A 17,250-nucleotide genomic window follows, 5' to 3' on the forward strand; every position below is an offset into this window, starting at 1 on the left:
TGCCTATAATACCAGCAGCTCCGGAGGCTGAGGCAGGAGGATCTTGAGTTCAAAGCCAGCCTCAGCAAAAGCGAGGCACTAAGCAACTCAGTGAGACCCTGTCTGTAAATAAAATACAAAATAGGACTGGGGATGTGGCTAAGTGGTTGAGTGCCCCTGGGTTTAATCTCTGGTACCAAAAAAAAAAATTTAAAAATTTAGCTATCATTGAAAAATCCAGGACAACTGCTAAACTAGATGGATCCCTTAGGACAACAGGCATGGAAACTTGTAGGAAATGACTGTAACACTGATCCCTCAGAGGTAGTGCAGTGGTTCTCAACCCTCGCAACCTTTAAGAGTCACTGGGGAGCTCTTAAAATATGCCAATACTTGGATTCCAGTTCTTCCCAGAGACTCGGATTTCACTGGTATTAAGATGGAACCTGAGAATCGGGATTTGGGTAGCACCACTTTCAAGCAAGATCTACTTGTTCCTCAAGGGCCAGTGTTCCAAAAGCAGCGTGATGCAGGCATTCAGACAACAGGAACAGCAGGGTCCCTGCCACATTCTCCAGTGGGTATGTTGTTACCTTGGGCTGGAAGAGTGGAGGGTGGCCCCCACCACAGACCTCCCACCCCATGACACGTGACACAGTGAGAAAGAGCGCATATGATCCTTTTAAACATTTAATTAAGCAACTCCTACACTGTCATGACAAAATGAAACTTGTTGAGGGTTACAGAGTTCTATGAGAAATAAAAATAAAAAAATGCTCACAAAAGCTCCATTTAAGCCTGTCAATAAGTGCTGCACTCTCTTCTGAACATGGATTTTGAAAACAACTGTCAAAATGTAAATCCTCAGCACCCTAAAAATGACATATTATTTTGATTCAATCTGTAAGTCGATGATCATATTTCCAGTGCCAAGTTTTGACATATGAGAACTGCAATGGCAAAGAACAGAAATGCATCTTGTTTGCCCAAGCCCTCCCCAAGACTCGCCCACCCTGTGGGTGCCCCAGAAAGCACCGTCCAAAGAGCCAGTCAGTAGGGCAGCATTTGCTATGCTTTGCTGCTCTGAATTCAGTTCCGCGGCTGGGCATTGAACTCTGTACAAATGTTCTGGATGATCCTGGGGACGGATTTGTACAGGTTGTCAAACTCATCCACAAAGAAGGAGTGGTCTCTGGCAGGGTGAGTGGCAATGACCTCCAGCTCGTCCTGTGCAGCCCATGCAACTCCTATTGCATAGGTGATCACTCCTGTGGGGACAAAGATCAGATGAAACGAATGCCCCTAAGAAAAAAGTGTTGCTGATGAATCTTTGCTTTTCTGCTGCCCTGTCAGCACAACCCAACCCCAAATCAGAAATGTGCCAAGCAAAAGAAAAAACTCCCATGGAACTCTAGGTTCTAGAATTAAGACCAGGTATGGCCATTCATTCATTCATTCATTCATTCATTCATTCATTCAAGAAATACTTTTGAACATCCACTTCAGAGAGGAGGTAACAATCTTTAGTGGGGAAAGTGGGGAGACTGCCTGCTCTGATAGTTCTTGATTTGGTTGGGGGCAGCTGGATGTCAGGCACTTGACCTTACTCTACAAAATCCTATTCCTATACCACCTTCAGGTTAACCAGGGTGGATGCACAGGATGGCCAGGAAACAGAGGGCAGAAGCTGGGGTGGTCTTCCTGCCCAGGCACCTGCCCTGCAGCCCCCTTTCTGCCAGTGGCCCGTCTCATCTTCTAGGTGTCCCGTCCTGCTTATTAGGAGCTATCAATGCTTCACATAGCTCTGGTCTAATATGCTTTCAGTTGTCCATCATGCTGCATATAAGCTGCCAGTCCCTTTTCTCTCCTCTCCAGCTTCTTTTCTCTGAATATTGTCTCGATTAGGGGAAGCCAGCCTTGGGTTTTAAAATGCTGGCCAAGTGGCCATGGGAACTGAGCTTAGACTGAGCAAGCCCATGCTTCTGCTCAAAGAAAAGAAAGAAAGAATATCCCCCGATAAAGACTACAGAGCAGCATGCAACTTTTCAGATCCTTGAGACCACCCTTGCACAGAACCTTCTACTGTCAATTCTGACAGATGGTCGTTAACTCTGGACTTGGATGATCCTAGGAACACAATGCTCATTGCATTTTTAGATGAATCATAGTGTGTTTGCCTGAACAGGAACCCGCCTCCATGTAATTTGTATCTATTGGTCCCAGTTCTTTAAAGCTTCCCAGAATATGATCTCCTGAGAGCTCCCATTTCCAAGTCTTCTCATTCCCTCACTTCCTGGGAGAGGCCCAAAGAAGGTACCTAGAGAAATAAGTGAGGGTGGGACTGAACGTGAGCTTGGACAGATGTGCTAGAAAAAGCCCTGGGCTGATGAGCCAAGAGAGCTGGCCCATCTGCCACTCACTCTGGGATTTGGAACAGGTAGCTTATGACCCTTGAACCAACTCTGCTGACGTGAGACCAAGGGAATTTGTGACCACTGGCACAAAGAGCATCACCATCTCACCATTGTGAAGGTGCCCCAGACTCTGCAAAAGGCAAGTCCCTGAGAAGACTTTGCCTGAATGCATTGTCTAGATACTTTGGTTTCTGGAAGCCAGCACCACCCCTTCATTAAGAATTGTCTTAGGAAGGATTTAAAGCAGCTCTCAAGAATACAAAAAATCCTGACAAAATAACCCATATTAAAAGTATGCCCAGAAAAGGGAAAAATAATTGACCACTGCATTGAGTGAGTTTTGTACCCTAGCACTTAGAGGTCTCCAGTTCCACTGACTACTCCATTCAGTTTTATCATTATTATTGTTACTATTTTTCTTTTTTTTTTTTAGTTGTAGATGGCTACAATACTTTATATTTATTTATTTTTACGTGGTGCTAAGGATCAAACCCAATGCCTCACACTTGTTAGGCAAGCGCTCTACCACTGAGCTACAACCCCAGCCCATTTATTATTACTATTATTATTATCATTTTGGGTTTCTTCAGGCTGTTTTATTTTCATGCTATTTTATGGCACTTTTTAGAACAGTTTTATATACATATTTAAAATTAATTCATAAATGTGACTTATTTTCTAAACACTCAAGTACTTTGTTCATTTTGTGTGTTTTTTTAAAATAATTATTTCTTCATTTTAGGTGGACACAATATCTTTACTTCATTTTTTTTTTTTTTATGTAGTGCTAAGGATCAAACCCAGTGCCCCACGCAAGCACACTACCACTTGAGCCACATCCCCAGCCCTCATTTTTTGTGTTTTGAGCCTTCTCTCGATAACTTAGAAATTTTTATATGGAAATATCTCTTTTAAATATTCTGAATCAAAATTTCTTTGGGTTTTCCCCCCCAAACCCTCAATATCTAATTTACAAACATAGCACGACTTCCTTAAAGAACACTATTAGGCTTTAAAAGGTACTAAAGACAAATTGGTGTCTTCAACACAGCTAGGGGTTTGTTTTTCTTTCATAGAAAGTGACAATAGAATTTCCTTTTAGTGTCTCAAGCCTTGGAGGGAAAAGTCTCAGAATGTAGAAGGTCAAGGAAAGGGTCCCCCTTTTCAAAGACACTGGGGGAGCCTCTGGCTGCCCTTCCTCCTTCCCTCTTTGCTACTCAGACACCTGCAGTATTTGCTCCTCTAATGGCCTTGAACATTTTTGAGAGTCACAGACAAAACCAATGCACAGAAAAGCAGAGCCTTCTTTGCCCTCCAAGGACAGCCTCTCCCGGCCCTAAGAAGCCTCAGCAGTTGGCTGAGCCAGGTTCCCCCTACCCTTCTGATGGGCGGCCATGGCTGGTATCCGCACGTCGTCGTAGGACCTGCCGTCGGTGATGAGGATCATCAGCTTCCTCTTGTTGGGCTTGGACTTCTTGAAGAGCTGCTCCAGGGCATAGTGGATGGCAGCGCCGGTGCTGGTGCCACCACTCCAGTACCCCACCCTCTTGATGGCGTTGAGGATGTCGGGCTTGGTGCTGTACTTGTCAAACCCAAACTCCAGCCGCTGCTCGTAGGTGTACTGCACGGCCCCGATGCGTGTGTCTGTGTCTGAAATCTCAAACTCTTTGCTGATGTTGGCCACAAACTGCAGGACCGTGCGGAAGTTGCCTGTCCCCACGCTGCTGGAGCCGTCAATGACGAAGCCGATGTCGGCTGAGTTTAAGCAGGTCTTGCTGCAGGCCAGGCGGTCGGTGTCACAGACCCGCTTCACCAGGGGCTGCATGGTCTTGGAGAGGCCCAACCAGCTCTGCACGTTGAACGAGTAGAAGCCATTGGTTCTGCACACAGCCTGGAGGACAGAGGGGAGGGACACTCACCAGGTCAGGGGTCAAGTCCCCCAACCTGGCACCCTTACCTTGGGCCTCCAGTTGGGTGAAGAAGCAAACAGACTCCTGTTTGCTGCGCTCATCCTTGTTGATGGCTCTCTCCCTTTCTGTTCCCCTGTCTGGGCACTTGCTGAGGCAAAGACCTCTCCCGTAATCTCTGAACTCACTCCTGTCTCCGCGGCTGCCAGTGCCTCAGTGGGAAGCCCTTGTGCTCGGCGAATGCACAGGGAGATGGAAGTCACTGATTTCTGCTTCAGATTTCTGCCTCTTCAGCTCAATTCATTTGTACTGGCAGCCAGCCATGACTGGCATTGGTGGGCACCAACGCATGAGAGAATTAAAGACAGCTTTTGTTCTCCTGGGGAAAACAGAGCACACCTAAGAAGTGACTGAGGAATGTTTCCAGAGCAGCCTGCACCCACTGGGAAGGGGCCCCAGAGTTGCTGAGTAGCCTCATGGGTCAGGGTGGCTCTAGGTGCTCTTGGAGAGATTCTCTCATTCAATCCTCACCTCACCCTACCCGGGGAACGATGACCCCCCATTGTTAGAGAACAAACTGAGGTCCCACTACAAGGGACATCCCTGAGTTCCCCACACTAGACTGCCTCGCTGTCCGCCTTCAAAACCCAAGCTCTGCCCTCCAGACAACCTTGCCTCTAGGCAAACGAATATTTATTTACTTGTGCCCAAGCTTGTTCCAGAAAAAATTCAAGTCAGCTACAAATAAACATTGAGCAAACTCCTTGGTGTGTTCCTGGAAGTGACTGGGCTAGTGTTCCTAAGGTGGGGCATTTCTTCCTGTCCCTTCCTTTGTGGGTCACAGAGCATGTCTGACCTCATGACTATGGATGAATCTGTACAATTAAAAAATTATTTTGAAACAAGTAATGACTTTAATCCTTCCCAGGAAATACATCTTTTTCTTGATTTGTAAAACCCTAAAGCAGGTTGCAAAACTTTGCATGGACGAGGCGGCACAAGAGGCTGAGTGCTGGTAGGAAGCTGATCCTATGGAGGGAGAGGATCCCCATCAGACAGCCTGTGGGAGATTCCAGCAGCAGAGAGTGGTGGTGCTGGCCAGGGACAGGTGGCCATTGGCTGGAGCACAGAGTCTGTGTGGTGTCACAGCAGCAGGGCCAGGAAGTGGGGTGGACAATGCTTTAGAAGGCTTCAGGAACAATGAGGGACAGTGAAGGATTTGGAGCAAAAGCCCCATAGTTGGAAGAACTTTTTATAAGCATGAGTTGGGCTTCACTGTGAAATCTCTACAAGGGAGACCCAGGAGAAAGACAAGCAAGATGTTAAATATTGACTTGAAGTGGGGAGATGTCACTGGGCAAGACAAAGAACAGAGAGATGGGGGATGCAATTTGGGAGCTGATGAGGAATTCTGGGATGGACGGGGCTGTTCATGCAAAGTCCTGAGAAGGAAACAGTTTGGGTGGGAAAGATGATGATGAACTTGGCTTGCTGCAGGTAGGATTTCAGGTTCTGACAGGGCTTCCGAAAAGAGAAAGGTCTCCAGGTGTGATGGCACATGCCTATAATCACAATGACTTGGGAGGCTGAGGCAGGAACAACAGCAACAGACTGTCTAAAAATAAAAAGGGCAGGGATGTAGCTCAGTGGTAGAGCACCCCAGGGCTCAATCCTTAGTATGGGGGTGCCGGCAGAGTCTTTCATCTGGACAGAGAAGATTCAAGAGATGAGGACTGATGCTGTGGCCCTGGGGAGACTGGAGGGAGAGAATCTTGTGAGAGAAGATGGAGGAACAGGGTCTAAGTCCTGAAAAGGCCCGTGTTCAAGGTACATGATGGAAAAAAGGAAAAGAGCAAGTGAAATAGCAGCTGCACAGGGCCAGGAAGTCAAGGAAGAGAATTTCATGGAGCAAGAAGAAGTCAGCAGCCTGCTCTGCTGCAGGAGGTCCGGCCCTATTAGCTCCAAAAACATATAATAATAAAGTTGGAGGAGCATCAAGGACAAGGTTTTGCCAGGCGTGGTGGCACAGGCCTGAGATCCCAGCAACTCCGGAGCCTGAGGCAGGGATCCCAAGTCCAAGGTCAGCTTCTGCAACTTAGCAAGATCCTGTCTCAAATAAATAAATGAAAAGATCTTTTTATTTTCGTACCCCAGTACGAAAAAATAAAATAAAAAAATCAAAGACAAGCTGTCCAAGCTGGCTGGCTCTGTTCCTCCCTCCTTCCTTCCTTTCTTCTCTCCTTCTCTGTCCTTCAGTTGAATCTTTGCCTTTGAAGGAAGGTTTATGTAGACAGCCACTGGAAAACACCGAAGGTGGTGTAGTAGACTGGGAACGGGAGGCCTACTATCCCATGTGTCCTGCCTCATCTCTAGCCAGACATCTCCGCAGAACCCAGAAGTAGCATTGGAAACATGACCTGCCTGAAATGTCGCAACACCTCCCTTGGGAGGAGCAAGGAAGAGCCTCCACATGAGACCTTTGGAATACTGCTCCTGCCTTCTGTTCCCAAGCTGCTGGCCTTGGGGTGGGTGTGGGAGTTTTCTTTGAGAGGGTAATTTGAGGTTTCCTCATTGGAGACACTACTACCTAGATGTGAGCTTCACACACATTTGAAAGCCCAAGAAAACAGTCTTCCTGGAATTTCAGCTTGTCAGAGTACAGGGGAGCTTGACGGTGGGTGAGCGTCTGGCAAATTACAAACCTTGTTGGCAAAGTTGGGCTCCATCACATACTGCTTCTCATTTTCCGCAGCAGCTTCCACAGTGATGAAGAAAATGTTGATTCCAGATTCTCTTGCAAGCCTTGAAGCCTCCTCCACTTTGTCTGTGGGCCAACCATCCACCATCACTACGGCCACATTGGGAGCACCACCTCTGTTTCCATTGGCTTTGGAAAAGAAGGTCTTGGTCACAAAGGAGATGGCCCGGCCTGGAAGAAAAAGAGACTCATGCTTGAAGGGATCATGCCAGTGATAAATTCAGGAACAGATCACAACAGCACAAAGAGGTCCAGAAAAACACACTCATTCCCTCCCAGTTTGACTGTTCTATTTTTTGAACCACTTTACTTTCAGGTGTACAATTCAGCGGCATTTGTGGGTGTACAGTTTAGTGGCACTGGGGCATATTCACAATGCCATGCAGTTGTCACATTGTTCCCTTAGTTTCATTTTAAGCCTTTAATTTCTAATTGCTTCCTGCTTTGAAAAAAGTTATAGGGACCAGCAAGTAGCAGGGAAAGACTTTTATAAAAATAAAGGGCCTCTTATCTGCCTGGGTACTAGACTCACTCTAAGTCTCTAAGCTGCCCCACGTTGTGTCCTAGAGCACAGGATCAGAGGAGTTGAACTGGAGTGACAGTAGCTTTCTCTGGGCTTCCTAAAGCCGGGCAAGCCCAGTGTTCCAGGAGCTGCTGGGCCTGTAGGGCTGTATTCTGTGGTCAGTGGTCTTTCCTCCGGTTCCAAGCCAGGAGCCCAAGTCTGGCTGTCCAGGGAAGAGCTATACCCACCAGGAACTGAGAGACTGTGTTCTAGCCCTGGCTGTGCCAACACTGGCTGTGTGGCCCTGGGTGGTCCCTCATGGTCTCTGGGTCTAGACTTCCAGGCCAATGATCTGCTTCAGCTGAGTGCAACAATAATGAGGCTTTGTGAAACCTCGAGATGCCTTTCTCCCATGTGCAGGGTCTCAGGACATTTTCAGAGTCAACTCGATGACAAACTATCCTACTTTTCCAGCAATTTCCCAGTCTCAGTGCTAAAAGCCCAGGTTCCCCTGGGCAAATTGGGATGACAAGGCTCCCTTGCTGTGTTGTGTGGAACCAGTGTGTGTGTGTATGTGTGTGTGAGAGAGATGTGTGTGTATACCCATGCATCCTCTGAAATTATACACAGGATCTTGTGTATGAGTACTATCTGGGTAGCAAGGACATACGTATTCTTTTTGGAGATTCTCAAATGAGTCCCTGATAACAGCTAACAACCACCTTCTTTAGGTGAATATTATTACACTCAATGCTCCTCTGGTTTGGGCAGTATAATATTACCTGTCAAATGAAAGCATCAAATGGTTGCATACAAAGTCCTGGAGAAGTGTCTTAGCGAACCCATGTGAACTGTCTGCACAGAACCTGGTTGCTAAGGGAAAACTTTGGCTGCTGAAAACTGCTTCCATGGCCAAGGGATAATTTCCATCAAGTCCCAAAGCACCCAGAAGTCCTTTCTGGCTTAATATTAGGTACCATAAGGGAGCCAAAAGATCACTTTGACCCCACCTAATCTTGAGTCTAGTTGAGCCCACAGTGAACCTGTGCTTGATGCACATTTCATCCACCTTGCAGTGGATTTTTATTGTTGTTGTTGTTGATTTCTTTTCTTTTCTTTCTTTCTTCTTCTTGTTTTTTTTTTTTTTTTTTTTTTTGGTACTAGGGATTGAACTCAGGAGCCCTTAACCACTGAGTCATATCCTGAGCCATTTTTTTTTAAAATATTTTGTTTAGAGACAGGTTCTCACCGAATTGCTTAGGGCTTTGTTAAATTGCTGAGGCTGGCTTTGAACTTGCAATCCTCCTGCCTCAGCCTCCAGAGCTGCTGGATTACAGGCGTGCTCCACTGTGCGGGGCTTGTAGTGGGTCTTGAAACCAGATGCTGGATGTCTGAAAACTACATTGTCCGTACTCTCTTGCATCTAGATTTTCAGCTCTGTTTTACTTTCACAAATTGATGCATTTACATGAGATTTAGAAGATGACAGCAGGCAGGGGCTATGCTTTCCTTTCAGCAGTTTCTGCTGATTAGAATCTGTAGAGTATTTGACTTCTCTTGGAGCACCGTTGACAGACATGTTTGTGTTGGTTGCTAGCTTCGACGGTGTTAGGAGACAGGGTGCAGGATAGCCCGTTTGTGGGTAAGAATGGGTCAGGGAGGACTTGGTTCTGGAGTTGGCAGCTGCAGAAGAAGGTTTCTAATCGTGGGCTTCCTGCTGAAGCAGGTTCCTGAAGAGGCTGTGGTGGCCGAATTCAGAACGTTGTTTCTAGATCTTGGAAGAGGTAGCAGCTCCTTTGGAAGCCCCGTTTCCAAAAGAAGCTTCCAAAGTCTGCTTCTTCAGTCCTTTCTATAATTCTCATAATGTTTCATGCTCTGAAATAAATCACTTTATACCTGAACCAGCTGGTTGGATTCTGTCCTCTGAACCCAAACCCTGAACCAGAGGCAGAGTTCAAACCTGTCCTACACTGAAAAAGGTAGACTGATTAGGTTCAAACACCTTTCGGAAGTTAGTTGTCTTCTGAAGTTTTTCTCCAGTAAAATTTTGCTAATGGGAGGATTAAGTGGAGAACAAGTCAGAAATCAACTTTATCATGTTTGTAAGGAAGATGCTTTGGAATTTGGGGGATGGAGAGCAGCAGCTTGGTCAGTGTTTATTTAACATTGTTCAAAAGTGAAAGGCTCTGCATTTGCTTCTTTCTTATGTTTGGTGGCTACAAAATGTTCTCTGAGGGTTGGGGGAGGGAAATAATTAATCAGATTTATTGTAACTCCCTCAAGGATAGGATAGTTCTACACCCTGCACGTAGATTCTCCATGCCAAGCAAATGCGGCCCACATCTCCAGTCCTTTGGATTTTGATGGTATGAACAGGTTCCCTGAGAAGCATATAATCATCCCCCCTTGTGTCCCCCAAAGTCAAGCTACCATTTATACATTAATAGCACATTGGCACGGGTTCTTTGTCAGCCTGAGCATGGTTCGTGTGAAAATGTGAAACTGTTGTTTCCTAATGCCCCGTCACCTCTGGGTGAAATGATAAAATGGAGTTTCTGAACCTGCTCCAATGAAGATTAGATCTTGAACTTCTGGTTCCCCCTCCAAAGGCTCAAACATCACAAAAGATTCATCTTGAAACAGAGGTCAAGACTCTTGTTTGCAAAGTCATTGCTGCAACAGTCGCTGATTGGAACAAGACTCCCAAGGAGCACTGAGCTGCTTCCTGATGGAATTGGTGGTGGAATTTAATGTTCAATCTTGGCAACTTGGAGGCCAACCAGGAAATAGTCACAACAGCAGTCCTGCTTGTCCTGAAGAATGTTGGCATGCCAAGGAACCAAGCAAGCTGGAACTAGATGACACATATGTTTTGACAATTCTTGCCACCTGAACTCATTATAATACTTTAGAAAAGATTCAGATGTTACATTGAGTCATATCTTGATGGATTCCTTTTTTTTTCCCTCCTTCAATATAGAATGTTAGAAGACAACCACGTAGAAAGAGAACCATGGTAACAAGATAGAATTATCTGAAGCGGGGTCACATACCTACATTAGAAAGCCCTCCTCTCTGGGTAATTTTCTCAATAGCTGTCTTCAGGTCTCGAGAATTCATGTGAGTTTTGAGGTTAAACTGGGTAGCAGGGTTGTCACTGAAGAGGTAGAACAAAAAAAAATAAAAATTAGCTCAAAAGTTATTACTGTCAAGAAAGGTAGAAATAACAGTTAATTCTTTTACATACAAAGAGAAGCTGCTTCAAAGCCTTAAACTGTGGTTCATAAAATGTTCCACTGTGGGCAGAGTGATGGGAAGACAGGAGACGGGGATCCTTCACAGGGCATGGAGAGAGACAGGCTATTTCAGAACTGTGACCCACTGTATGGTGTGCAGTCCGTGTAGTCAGACGGGGGTTGGTTTACTGCTTTGCTACCACCACCTTGGGATTCTTAACAATTTTGGAAAGGAGACCTGCATATTATGAGGCTATTTTGGGCTATAGGTTACTAAGTCCTCAAGTGGGGGCATGGAGACTTTGTTTTTTTTTTTTTGTTTTGTTTTGTTTTGTTTTTTTACTTTGATGGTACTGGGGATTGAACTCAGGGCCTCCTGCATGCTAGGCAAGAGCTTTACCACTGAGCTACACTCCCAACCCTGGAGGAGACCTTCAAAGCATCTTTTCCAAGATCCCCAGAAGTAGATCAATGAGAAGTTGCTTTGGGCAGCAGCTTCAAATGGGAACCCCAAGGTGGCTGACAGTGGATCCCTATTGAGTTCTTGGGGATAGACAATGCAGTCACCAGGGAACCAGGTCACCAGGATCTAAGAGAGAGGAGACATTCTCTGCTTCTTTCCCACCCTTCCTTCTTCCCTCTTTTCTAATCTTCTTAGGTTTCTCAAGGTGATCTGAGTTATTTCCATAAGCTGTGCTAATCCAAATGGCAGGTGATGTAAAGCTGGGGTGGGGAGATAGGAAGCCACTTTCAGGGAAGACAGGAAATTTAAAACAAGTTCAACCAAGGTAGGGCCTTGGGGCAACTCCCCACCAGATGAGAACTAAGTCCCGTGGTGAGGATTAAATGAAAACAGGTAAAAACAGCAAAGCAATCAGGAAATGGGGAATTTTGAACCTCTGAACTGAGCATCAAGTGTCCTTATCTGAGGATGAAGTCACACTTACACTCTTATAAAGCAATCCAGTGATGGCTGGAGGCTCAAACCTTTCTCCTTTTTAATATTTATTTTTTAGTTGTAGTTGGACACAATACCTTTATTCTATTTAATTATTTTTATGTGGTGCTGAGGATCGAACCCAAGACCTTGCACATGCTAGGCGAATGCTCTACGGCTGAGCCACAACCCCAGTCCTCAAACCATTTCTTTATAGTAACAAAACCCAGACTAATGTACTCTTATTGTTTGGCTTCTTATTTTGGCTTTCAAAGCCTCCATGATTTGGTTCTAACTTATGGTGATACTCCTCTCTCTCTCTCTCTTTTTCTCTCTCTCTCCTCTCTTCTCCTTTTCTAGGATATCCTATATTCTAGTCAAAATGCCAAAATGAACTGCTCACTCTTTCCTGTGGTCTATAACACAATGTCTTGGTACTTTGTTTTTGTTTTGTTTCGTGGTACTGGGGATGGCACCTATGGGGGCTTTGCCACTGAGGCTGGCTTTGAACTTGTGATCCTCCTGCTTCAGCCTCCTGAGGGGCTGAGATTACAGGCATGCATCATTACACCCAGCGAGTCTTGTTATTCCTTGTGGTCATGTTTTTCAGTCACCACAAGCACTGGCTTGTAGGGGACAGTGACGTGTTCCCTAAAGGAAACATAGGGATCCGTTCCTGTGTACCTCTGGTCATAGCAGTATCATCAACAGATCATCACATTACCTATTTTACATGTGTTTGTCTTTGAAGATACTGAAAGTTAATATTTCTTAAAAATTAATTATATCTATTTTTTTTTATAATACAACATTAACTGAGAAGGATTTAATAGTTTTCTTGACCTTGGATAATGTGACTCTAAATGTCTTTGGCTTTCAGCCTCATAACAGTGCTGTCCATTAGACTTTGTTTGGTGATTCACTTTTTAGTCAGTTGTCACTCATGAATTTCTGAGTTTGGTCTCTTTTCCATCTTTTCCACAGCTTCACCACACACCGTAGATGTTACTTAAGCACTTTCTGAAGCACACTCACAAACCAATCAGCAAATCTCCTCTCCTATTGCTGAATGTACCAAATTATCAATTAACACTGAGCTCACAAGCAATGGCGCTACACCTCATGCCTGAGAGAAGCTCATCTAACTTTTGTGATTTTCTCTGGAAGCCACAGCACAGCCTTCTTGTGCTCACAACGCTAGACGCCATTTCAACACTACATTTGAAGGGCATGAGCCACTGTGTCCGGCTTGAGGGGCATTTTAAATAGTAAAGTCATGAAAGAAAAACCCCCAAATGCAAAAAAACAAAAAAACAAAACAAAACAAAACAAAACAAAAAAACATGGCACTCAAGTGGAGTGAGGGAAGGAAGGAAAGCTGTAAACTTGTTTGACCATGGCTGGAAATAGGTGAGGCAGGTGACTCAAAAATTTTCCCACCTTTGCACACATGTAGAAAAGACTGTGATAGAGCCTCAACTTGCAAATTTGGTTCAAGTTGAATTTCAGTGAGTGTATCCATTGGCAAATAAGTGGATGCCCAAGTCCTACTTGAGAACAGGTACTTCTCCTGGCTTCTGATCCCTAGTGTTTAGCACGCAAGGCATAATAGGTTAGTGTGGAACACATAAGTGAAAGGGAACTCCAATGTCCTCTGTCTGTCTCTGGCGGTTGAGGGGGGTGGGTAACCAGGGATTGAACACACAGGTGTGCTTAACCACTGAGCCACACCTCCCAGATCCTTTTTTATATTTTATTTAGAGACAGGGTCTTGCTGAGTTGCCTAGAGCCTTGCTATTGCTGAGGCTGGCTTTGAACTTGCAATCCTCCTGCCTCAGCCTCCTGAGCTGCTGGGATTAAAGGTGTGATCTACCTCGGTGGGCTCAAATGTCCTCTCTTAGCTCATCTGCAGTGCAACTGAATACTCTGCCTCCAAGCTCCATAATGATCACTCTTTCCTTTGATTACATCATGGATGTAGACAAATCCATCCTTAGAGGTGTATAGTTGAGCTATTCATAACCTAATAAATAGGTGCTTTAATTTCATTTAATGCCATTCCCTCTAAAAATGCCCCCCTGCGAGACCATAAAGTCCTAAAGAACAGAATCTCTATCACATTTACTCATTTATTTTAGTGGATTGAAAAGTTGGATCATGAGCTGGGATTGTGGATTGTTTGATCCTCAGCACCACATAAAAATAAATAAGTGAAATAAAGGCATTGTGTCCAACTAAAACTAAAAAATAAATATTAAAAAAAAAGAAAAGTTGGATCAGGGGACCTCTGAAATCCTTTCCAATTAGTAAATTGATGATCATTGCTATTATTAGGGGCAAAACTATGGAGCTTATTCACCAAGAGTCTTACGGGCAGAGGTAATCAAACCAGTTAGATAAATATTATATCAATATTCCCTGCAAACAGCGTAGTGCTCAGTACACGGCAAACATTTAATAAATCTTTGTAAAAGTGCACTCTAATTAAATCACAGGAATGAACGATGAATTGTTCATTTGTAGACTATGGAAGCTCTCAGGACCACAGCACATAAATACATGGGTTTATGTGTCCTTCAGAATGTGTATGTGGTGGCCTGTCCTCTTAGCATAGTGTCTTTTCAGATGGAGACAGCTATAGGTTGGGAATGGTTTCTCTCCTAGAAGGTCATGGGCTGGAGGCTTGGTCTCCAGTGTGGCATTGCTGAGGTGGTAGAATCTTTAAGAGATGGGGCCTGATAGAAAGTGATAGGTCATGGGGGTACCACCCTCCTAAGGTATTAGCACCAGTCTGTGGGACTGGACTGGTTTCCTGTGGGAATGGGTTTGTTATAAGGAATCCATTCTGGTTTCTCCACTGAATTCTTCTATATGATTTTCCATGTATTTCTGCCATTCTCATCTGAGCCTTTGCCATTTTGATACCATGAAATCCTCATCTGAGCTGAGCAGAAGCTGCTGCCATGCTCTCTAACCTCCACTTCAAGCTAAATAAAGCTCTTTTCTCTCTAGAGTACCCAGCCTTATGCATTTTGTCATAGCAACCAAAGATAGAATAAGACAGAAACTACTTTAAAAGTTCAAAGAGGAATACCACTATTTTATGTAAGCAATCTTTGAATTTTATTACAAGCTCTCATGAAAGGAAAACACATTTTCCCTCTCGACAATATTAAAGATTTCCTTTAAAAACATGTGAAGAAAATAAACAGGTTTATAGCTCAAAGAGAAAATGGAAAATTGTCCTATGTTTGGAAGGAGAACTGGGGTTAATGAAGAGAAGTTAAAGGGAGCCAGAAGTTGGCCATGGACAGAAAGGGACAATTTGTGCAATAAGAAATGGCAACCTGGTGCAAAGTGCAGTGGCACACGCCTGTAATTCCAGCAGCTCAGGAGGCTGAGGCAGGAGGATTGTGAGTTCAAAACTAGCCTCAGTAACAGTGAGGTGCTATGCAACTCAGTGAGACCCTGTCTCTAAATAAATACAAAATAGGGCTGGGGATATGACTCAATGGTTGAGTGCCCCTGGAATGCAATCTCTTGTACCCTCCTCCCCAGAAAAAGAAGAAATGGCTAACTGGCAAGGGCTTAAGAAGAACAAATGTCAGAGGTGGGCCCAGGTATTTCCTTAGGAGGTCTTAGGGACAGGGGGGCAGAGAAGTGGGTGAGATCATTGAGATCATCAGTGTTTCCAAACCTGCCTGATGACAGCACCCACCAGGGGCACTTGGAAAACTATAGAGGTTACCAGGCCTTTCTTGGAAGAAATTCAGTGGGGCCTGGGAAGTTTTGAATGAATCCTGGCGATTCTTATATCAGGGAAGTTCTGAAGTTCTGGATTCTAAAGAACTTCTGAGTCCCTGTCAGTCCTAACGCTGTCGTTTTGTCAAAGTCCCAGGGTCTACTGATTTGCCCTGTAACACTTTCAGTCATATGCAGTGACCTTGCAAAAGAAATTGATAGCAATACAGAAATATTAAGTAATCCTATTTCCTCCAGCAAGAATCTTTCAAAACTGTTTCCTCCAATAAAGGCTTACCTTAAGGTTACACATCAACTAATCAATATTTAGCCATTTAATATTTTTAAGAAAATATTTTCTAGTTGTAGGTGGACACAATACCTTTATTTATTTTTATGTGGTGCTGAGGATTGAACCCAGTGCCTCACACATGCTAGGCAAGCGCTCTACCACTGAGCCACAACCCCAGCCCTTAATTTTTATTACTAGCTAAACTGTAGTGATTTATTGACCTACTCAATGGGGTAAGTATGCCTGTGAGATCAGGAAGATGTTCCAGGGGACATTCCAGTGGCTAAGAGTGGGTGTAGACTTGTGCCTTGAGGGCATTACCTGGCTCTGATTGAAAATGATTCTGCCCCCATCACACAGCTGTGAGCTTTCTGGAGCAGCTGTGACCAGCCTAGGTACAGTGGCCTGGGCCAGCCTGCTCTGGGACTTTGTACAACTAGTACTCATGAAGACACTGACATTCTGCACATTTCCTATCATGAAGGAGGGGGAGCCGGGTCTTACAATTATGTTTAATTTTTACATGAGGGTTTTTGCAACATAGTGGTAATATTTCCACCCATATACCAAAAAGAACCGAAAATTAACCCGCATTAGCCTCTTCCTGCTGGAGGAGATGTGGACATGTAATCTGTTGTTCTCAGAGTCCCTCCTGAACCAATTGGCTGGCCAGCTGCTAATCTGCAACTGCAGAACAGGGCTTCCCCAGGCAAGTGCTGGAATGTGTTAGCAACAGAGCTTTCCAAGATCAGATGCGCATCCGGTCACCTGGGGATCTTGTTAAAATGTAGATTTTGCTGCTGTAGGGCCACAGTGAGGTCTGAGGTTGTGTATTTCTAACAACCTCCCAGATGATACTGTGAGTCACACTTTGAGTAGCAATGTCTTAGTGGATGCTTTAAGAATTAGAAAATCAGCAGTGGGGCTGCCAGTAATATGAGGAAGGGAGGAGGATACAATATGAAGTCTAGAGAAGGCAAGAGAAAGAGAGGAAGGGGATGGAGCTCCTTCCTGCAACCGTTAGGTCAACTGGGGGCAGGGGAGAGGAATCAGGATCATGGGATTCATCAGAAGACAGCCCAGGTCTGTGGGAGTCTTCGTGCCTTCACTCCCTGGTTACACAACAGAATCATCTGGGGACTCTAAGAAGAATGACGCCTAAGTTCCACACGCAAAAATTCTGGTGTTATTGATCTGAAGTTTGATTTGGGCATTGGGATTTTTAAGAGCACCTCAGGTGGTTCTAATGGGCATCCGGATAGCCATCTATTCCTCAAGGGGGAGAATGATGTCAGGGGGATGCTGGATAAGCCCAGAAAATGTGTAACGGGAATTCAAGGGGAATTGCTGGTGGAAGTCAAGTGCAGTCATTTTGATGTACCTCCAGAGAACTGTATGGGAAGGAATTGAAATGCCCAAGATTTTTGTTGTATTTGCAGGTCAGTGGACTCTGAGCCTCTGCTTTCCTGAGGAGTATACTTTCT

At 44.8% G+C, this 17,250-nt stretch overlaps 1 protein-coding gene and 1 non-coding gene across 3 annotated transcripts in view; both read right to left on the minus strand.

Moving 5' to 3' along the window:
• Positions 1 to 656: 656 nt before the first annotated feature.
• Positions 657 to 17,250, minus strand: part of Vit (vitrin) — a 112,888-nt gene continuing 96,294 nt past the window's right edge. For both annotated transcript variants that reach the window (XM_013363450.4, XM_078029393.1), the window contains 4 exons: positions 10,614 to 10,717; positions 7,003 to 7,229; positions 3,771 to 4,284; positions 657 to 1,247 (listed from right to left, as the gene is read on the minus strand). In XM_013363450.4, the coding sequence (XP_013218904.1) occupies positions 1,069 to 1,247; positions 3,771 to 4,284; positions 7,003 to 7,229; positions 10,614 to 10,717 (1,024 nt within the window). In that variant the 3' untranslated portion in view covers positions 657 to 1,068. The remainder of the gene's footprint in view (positions 1,248 to 3,770; positions 4,285 to 7,002; positions 7,230 to 10,613; positions 10,718 to 17,250) is intronic.
• On the minus strand, positions 11,142 to 11,213 carry Trnaa-agc (transfer RNA alanine (anticodon AGC)). The gene has a single exon. It is a non-coding gene; the product is annotated as a tRNA-Ala (tRNA).

Source organism: Ictidomys tridecemlineatus, chromosome 12, assembly GCF_052094955.1.
Source record: "Ictidomys tridecemlineatus isolate mIctTri1 chromosome 12, mIctTri1.hap1, whole genome shotgun sequence".
NCBI classification, from domain to species: Eukaryota; Metazoa; Chordata; class Mammalia; order Rodentia; family Sciuridae; genus Ictidomys; species Ictidomys tridecemlineatus.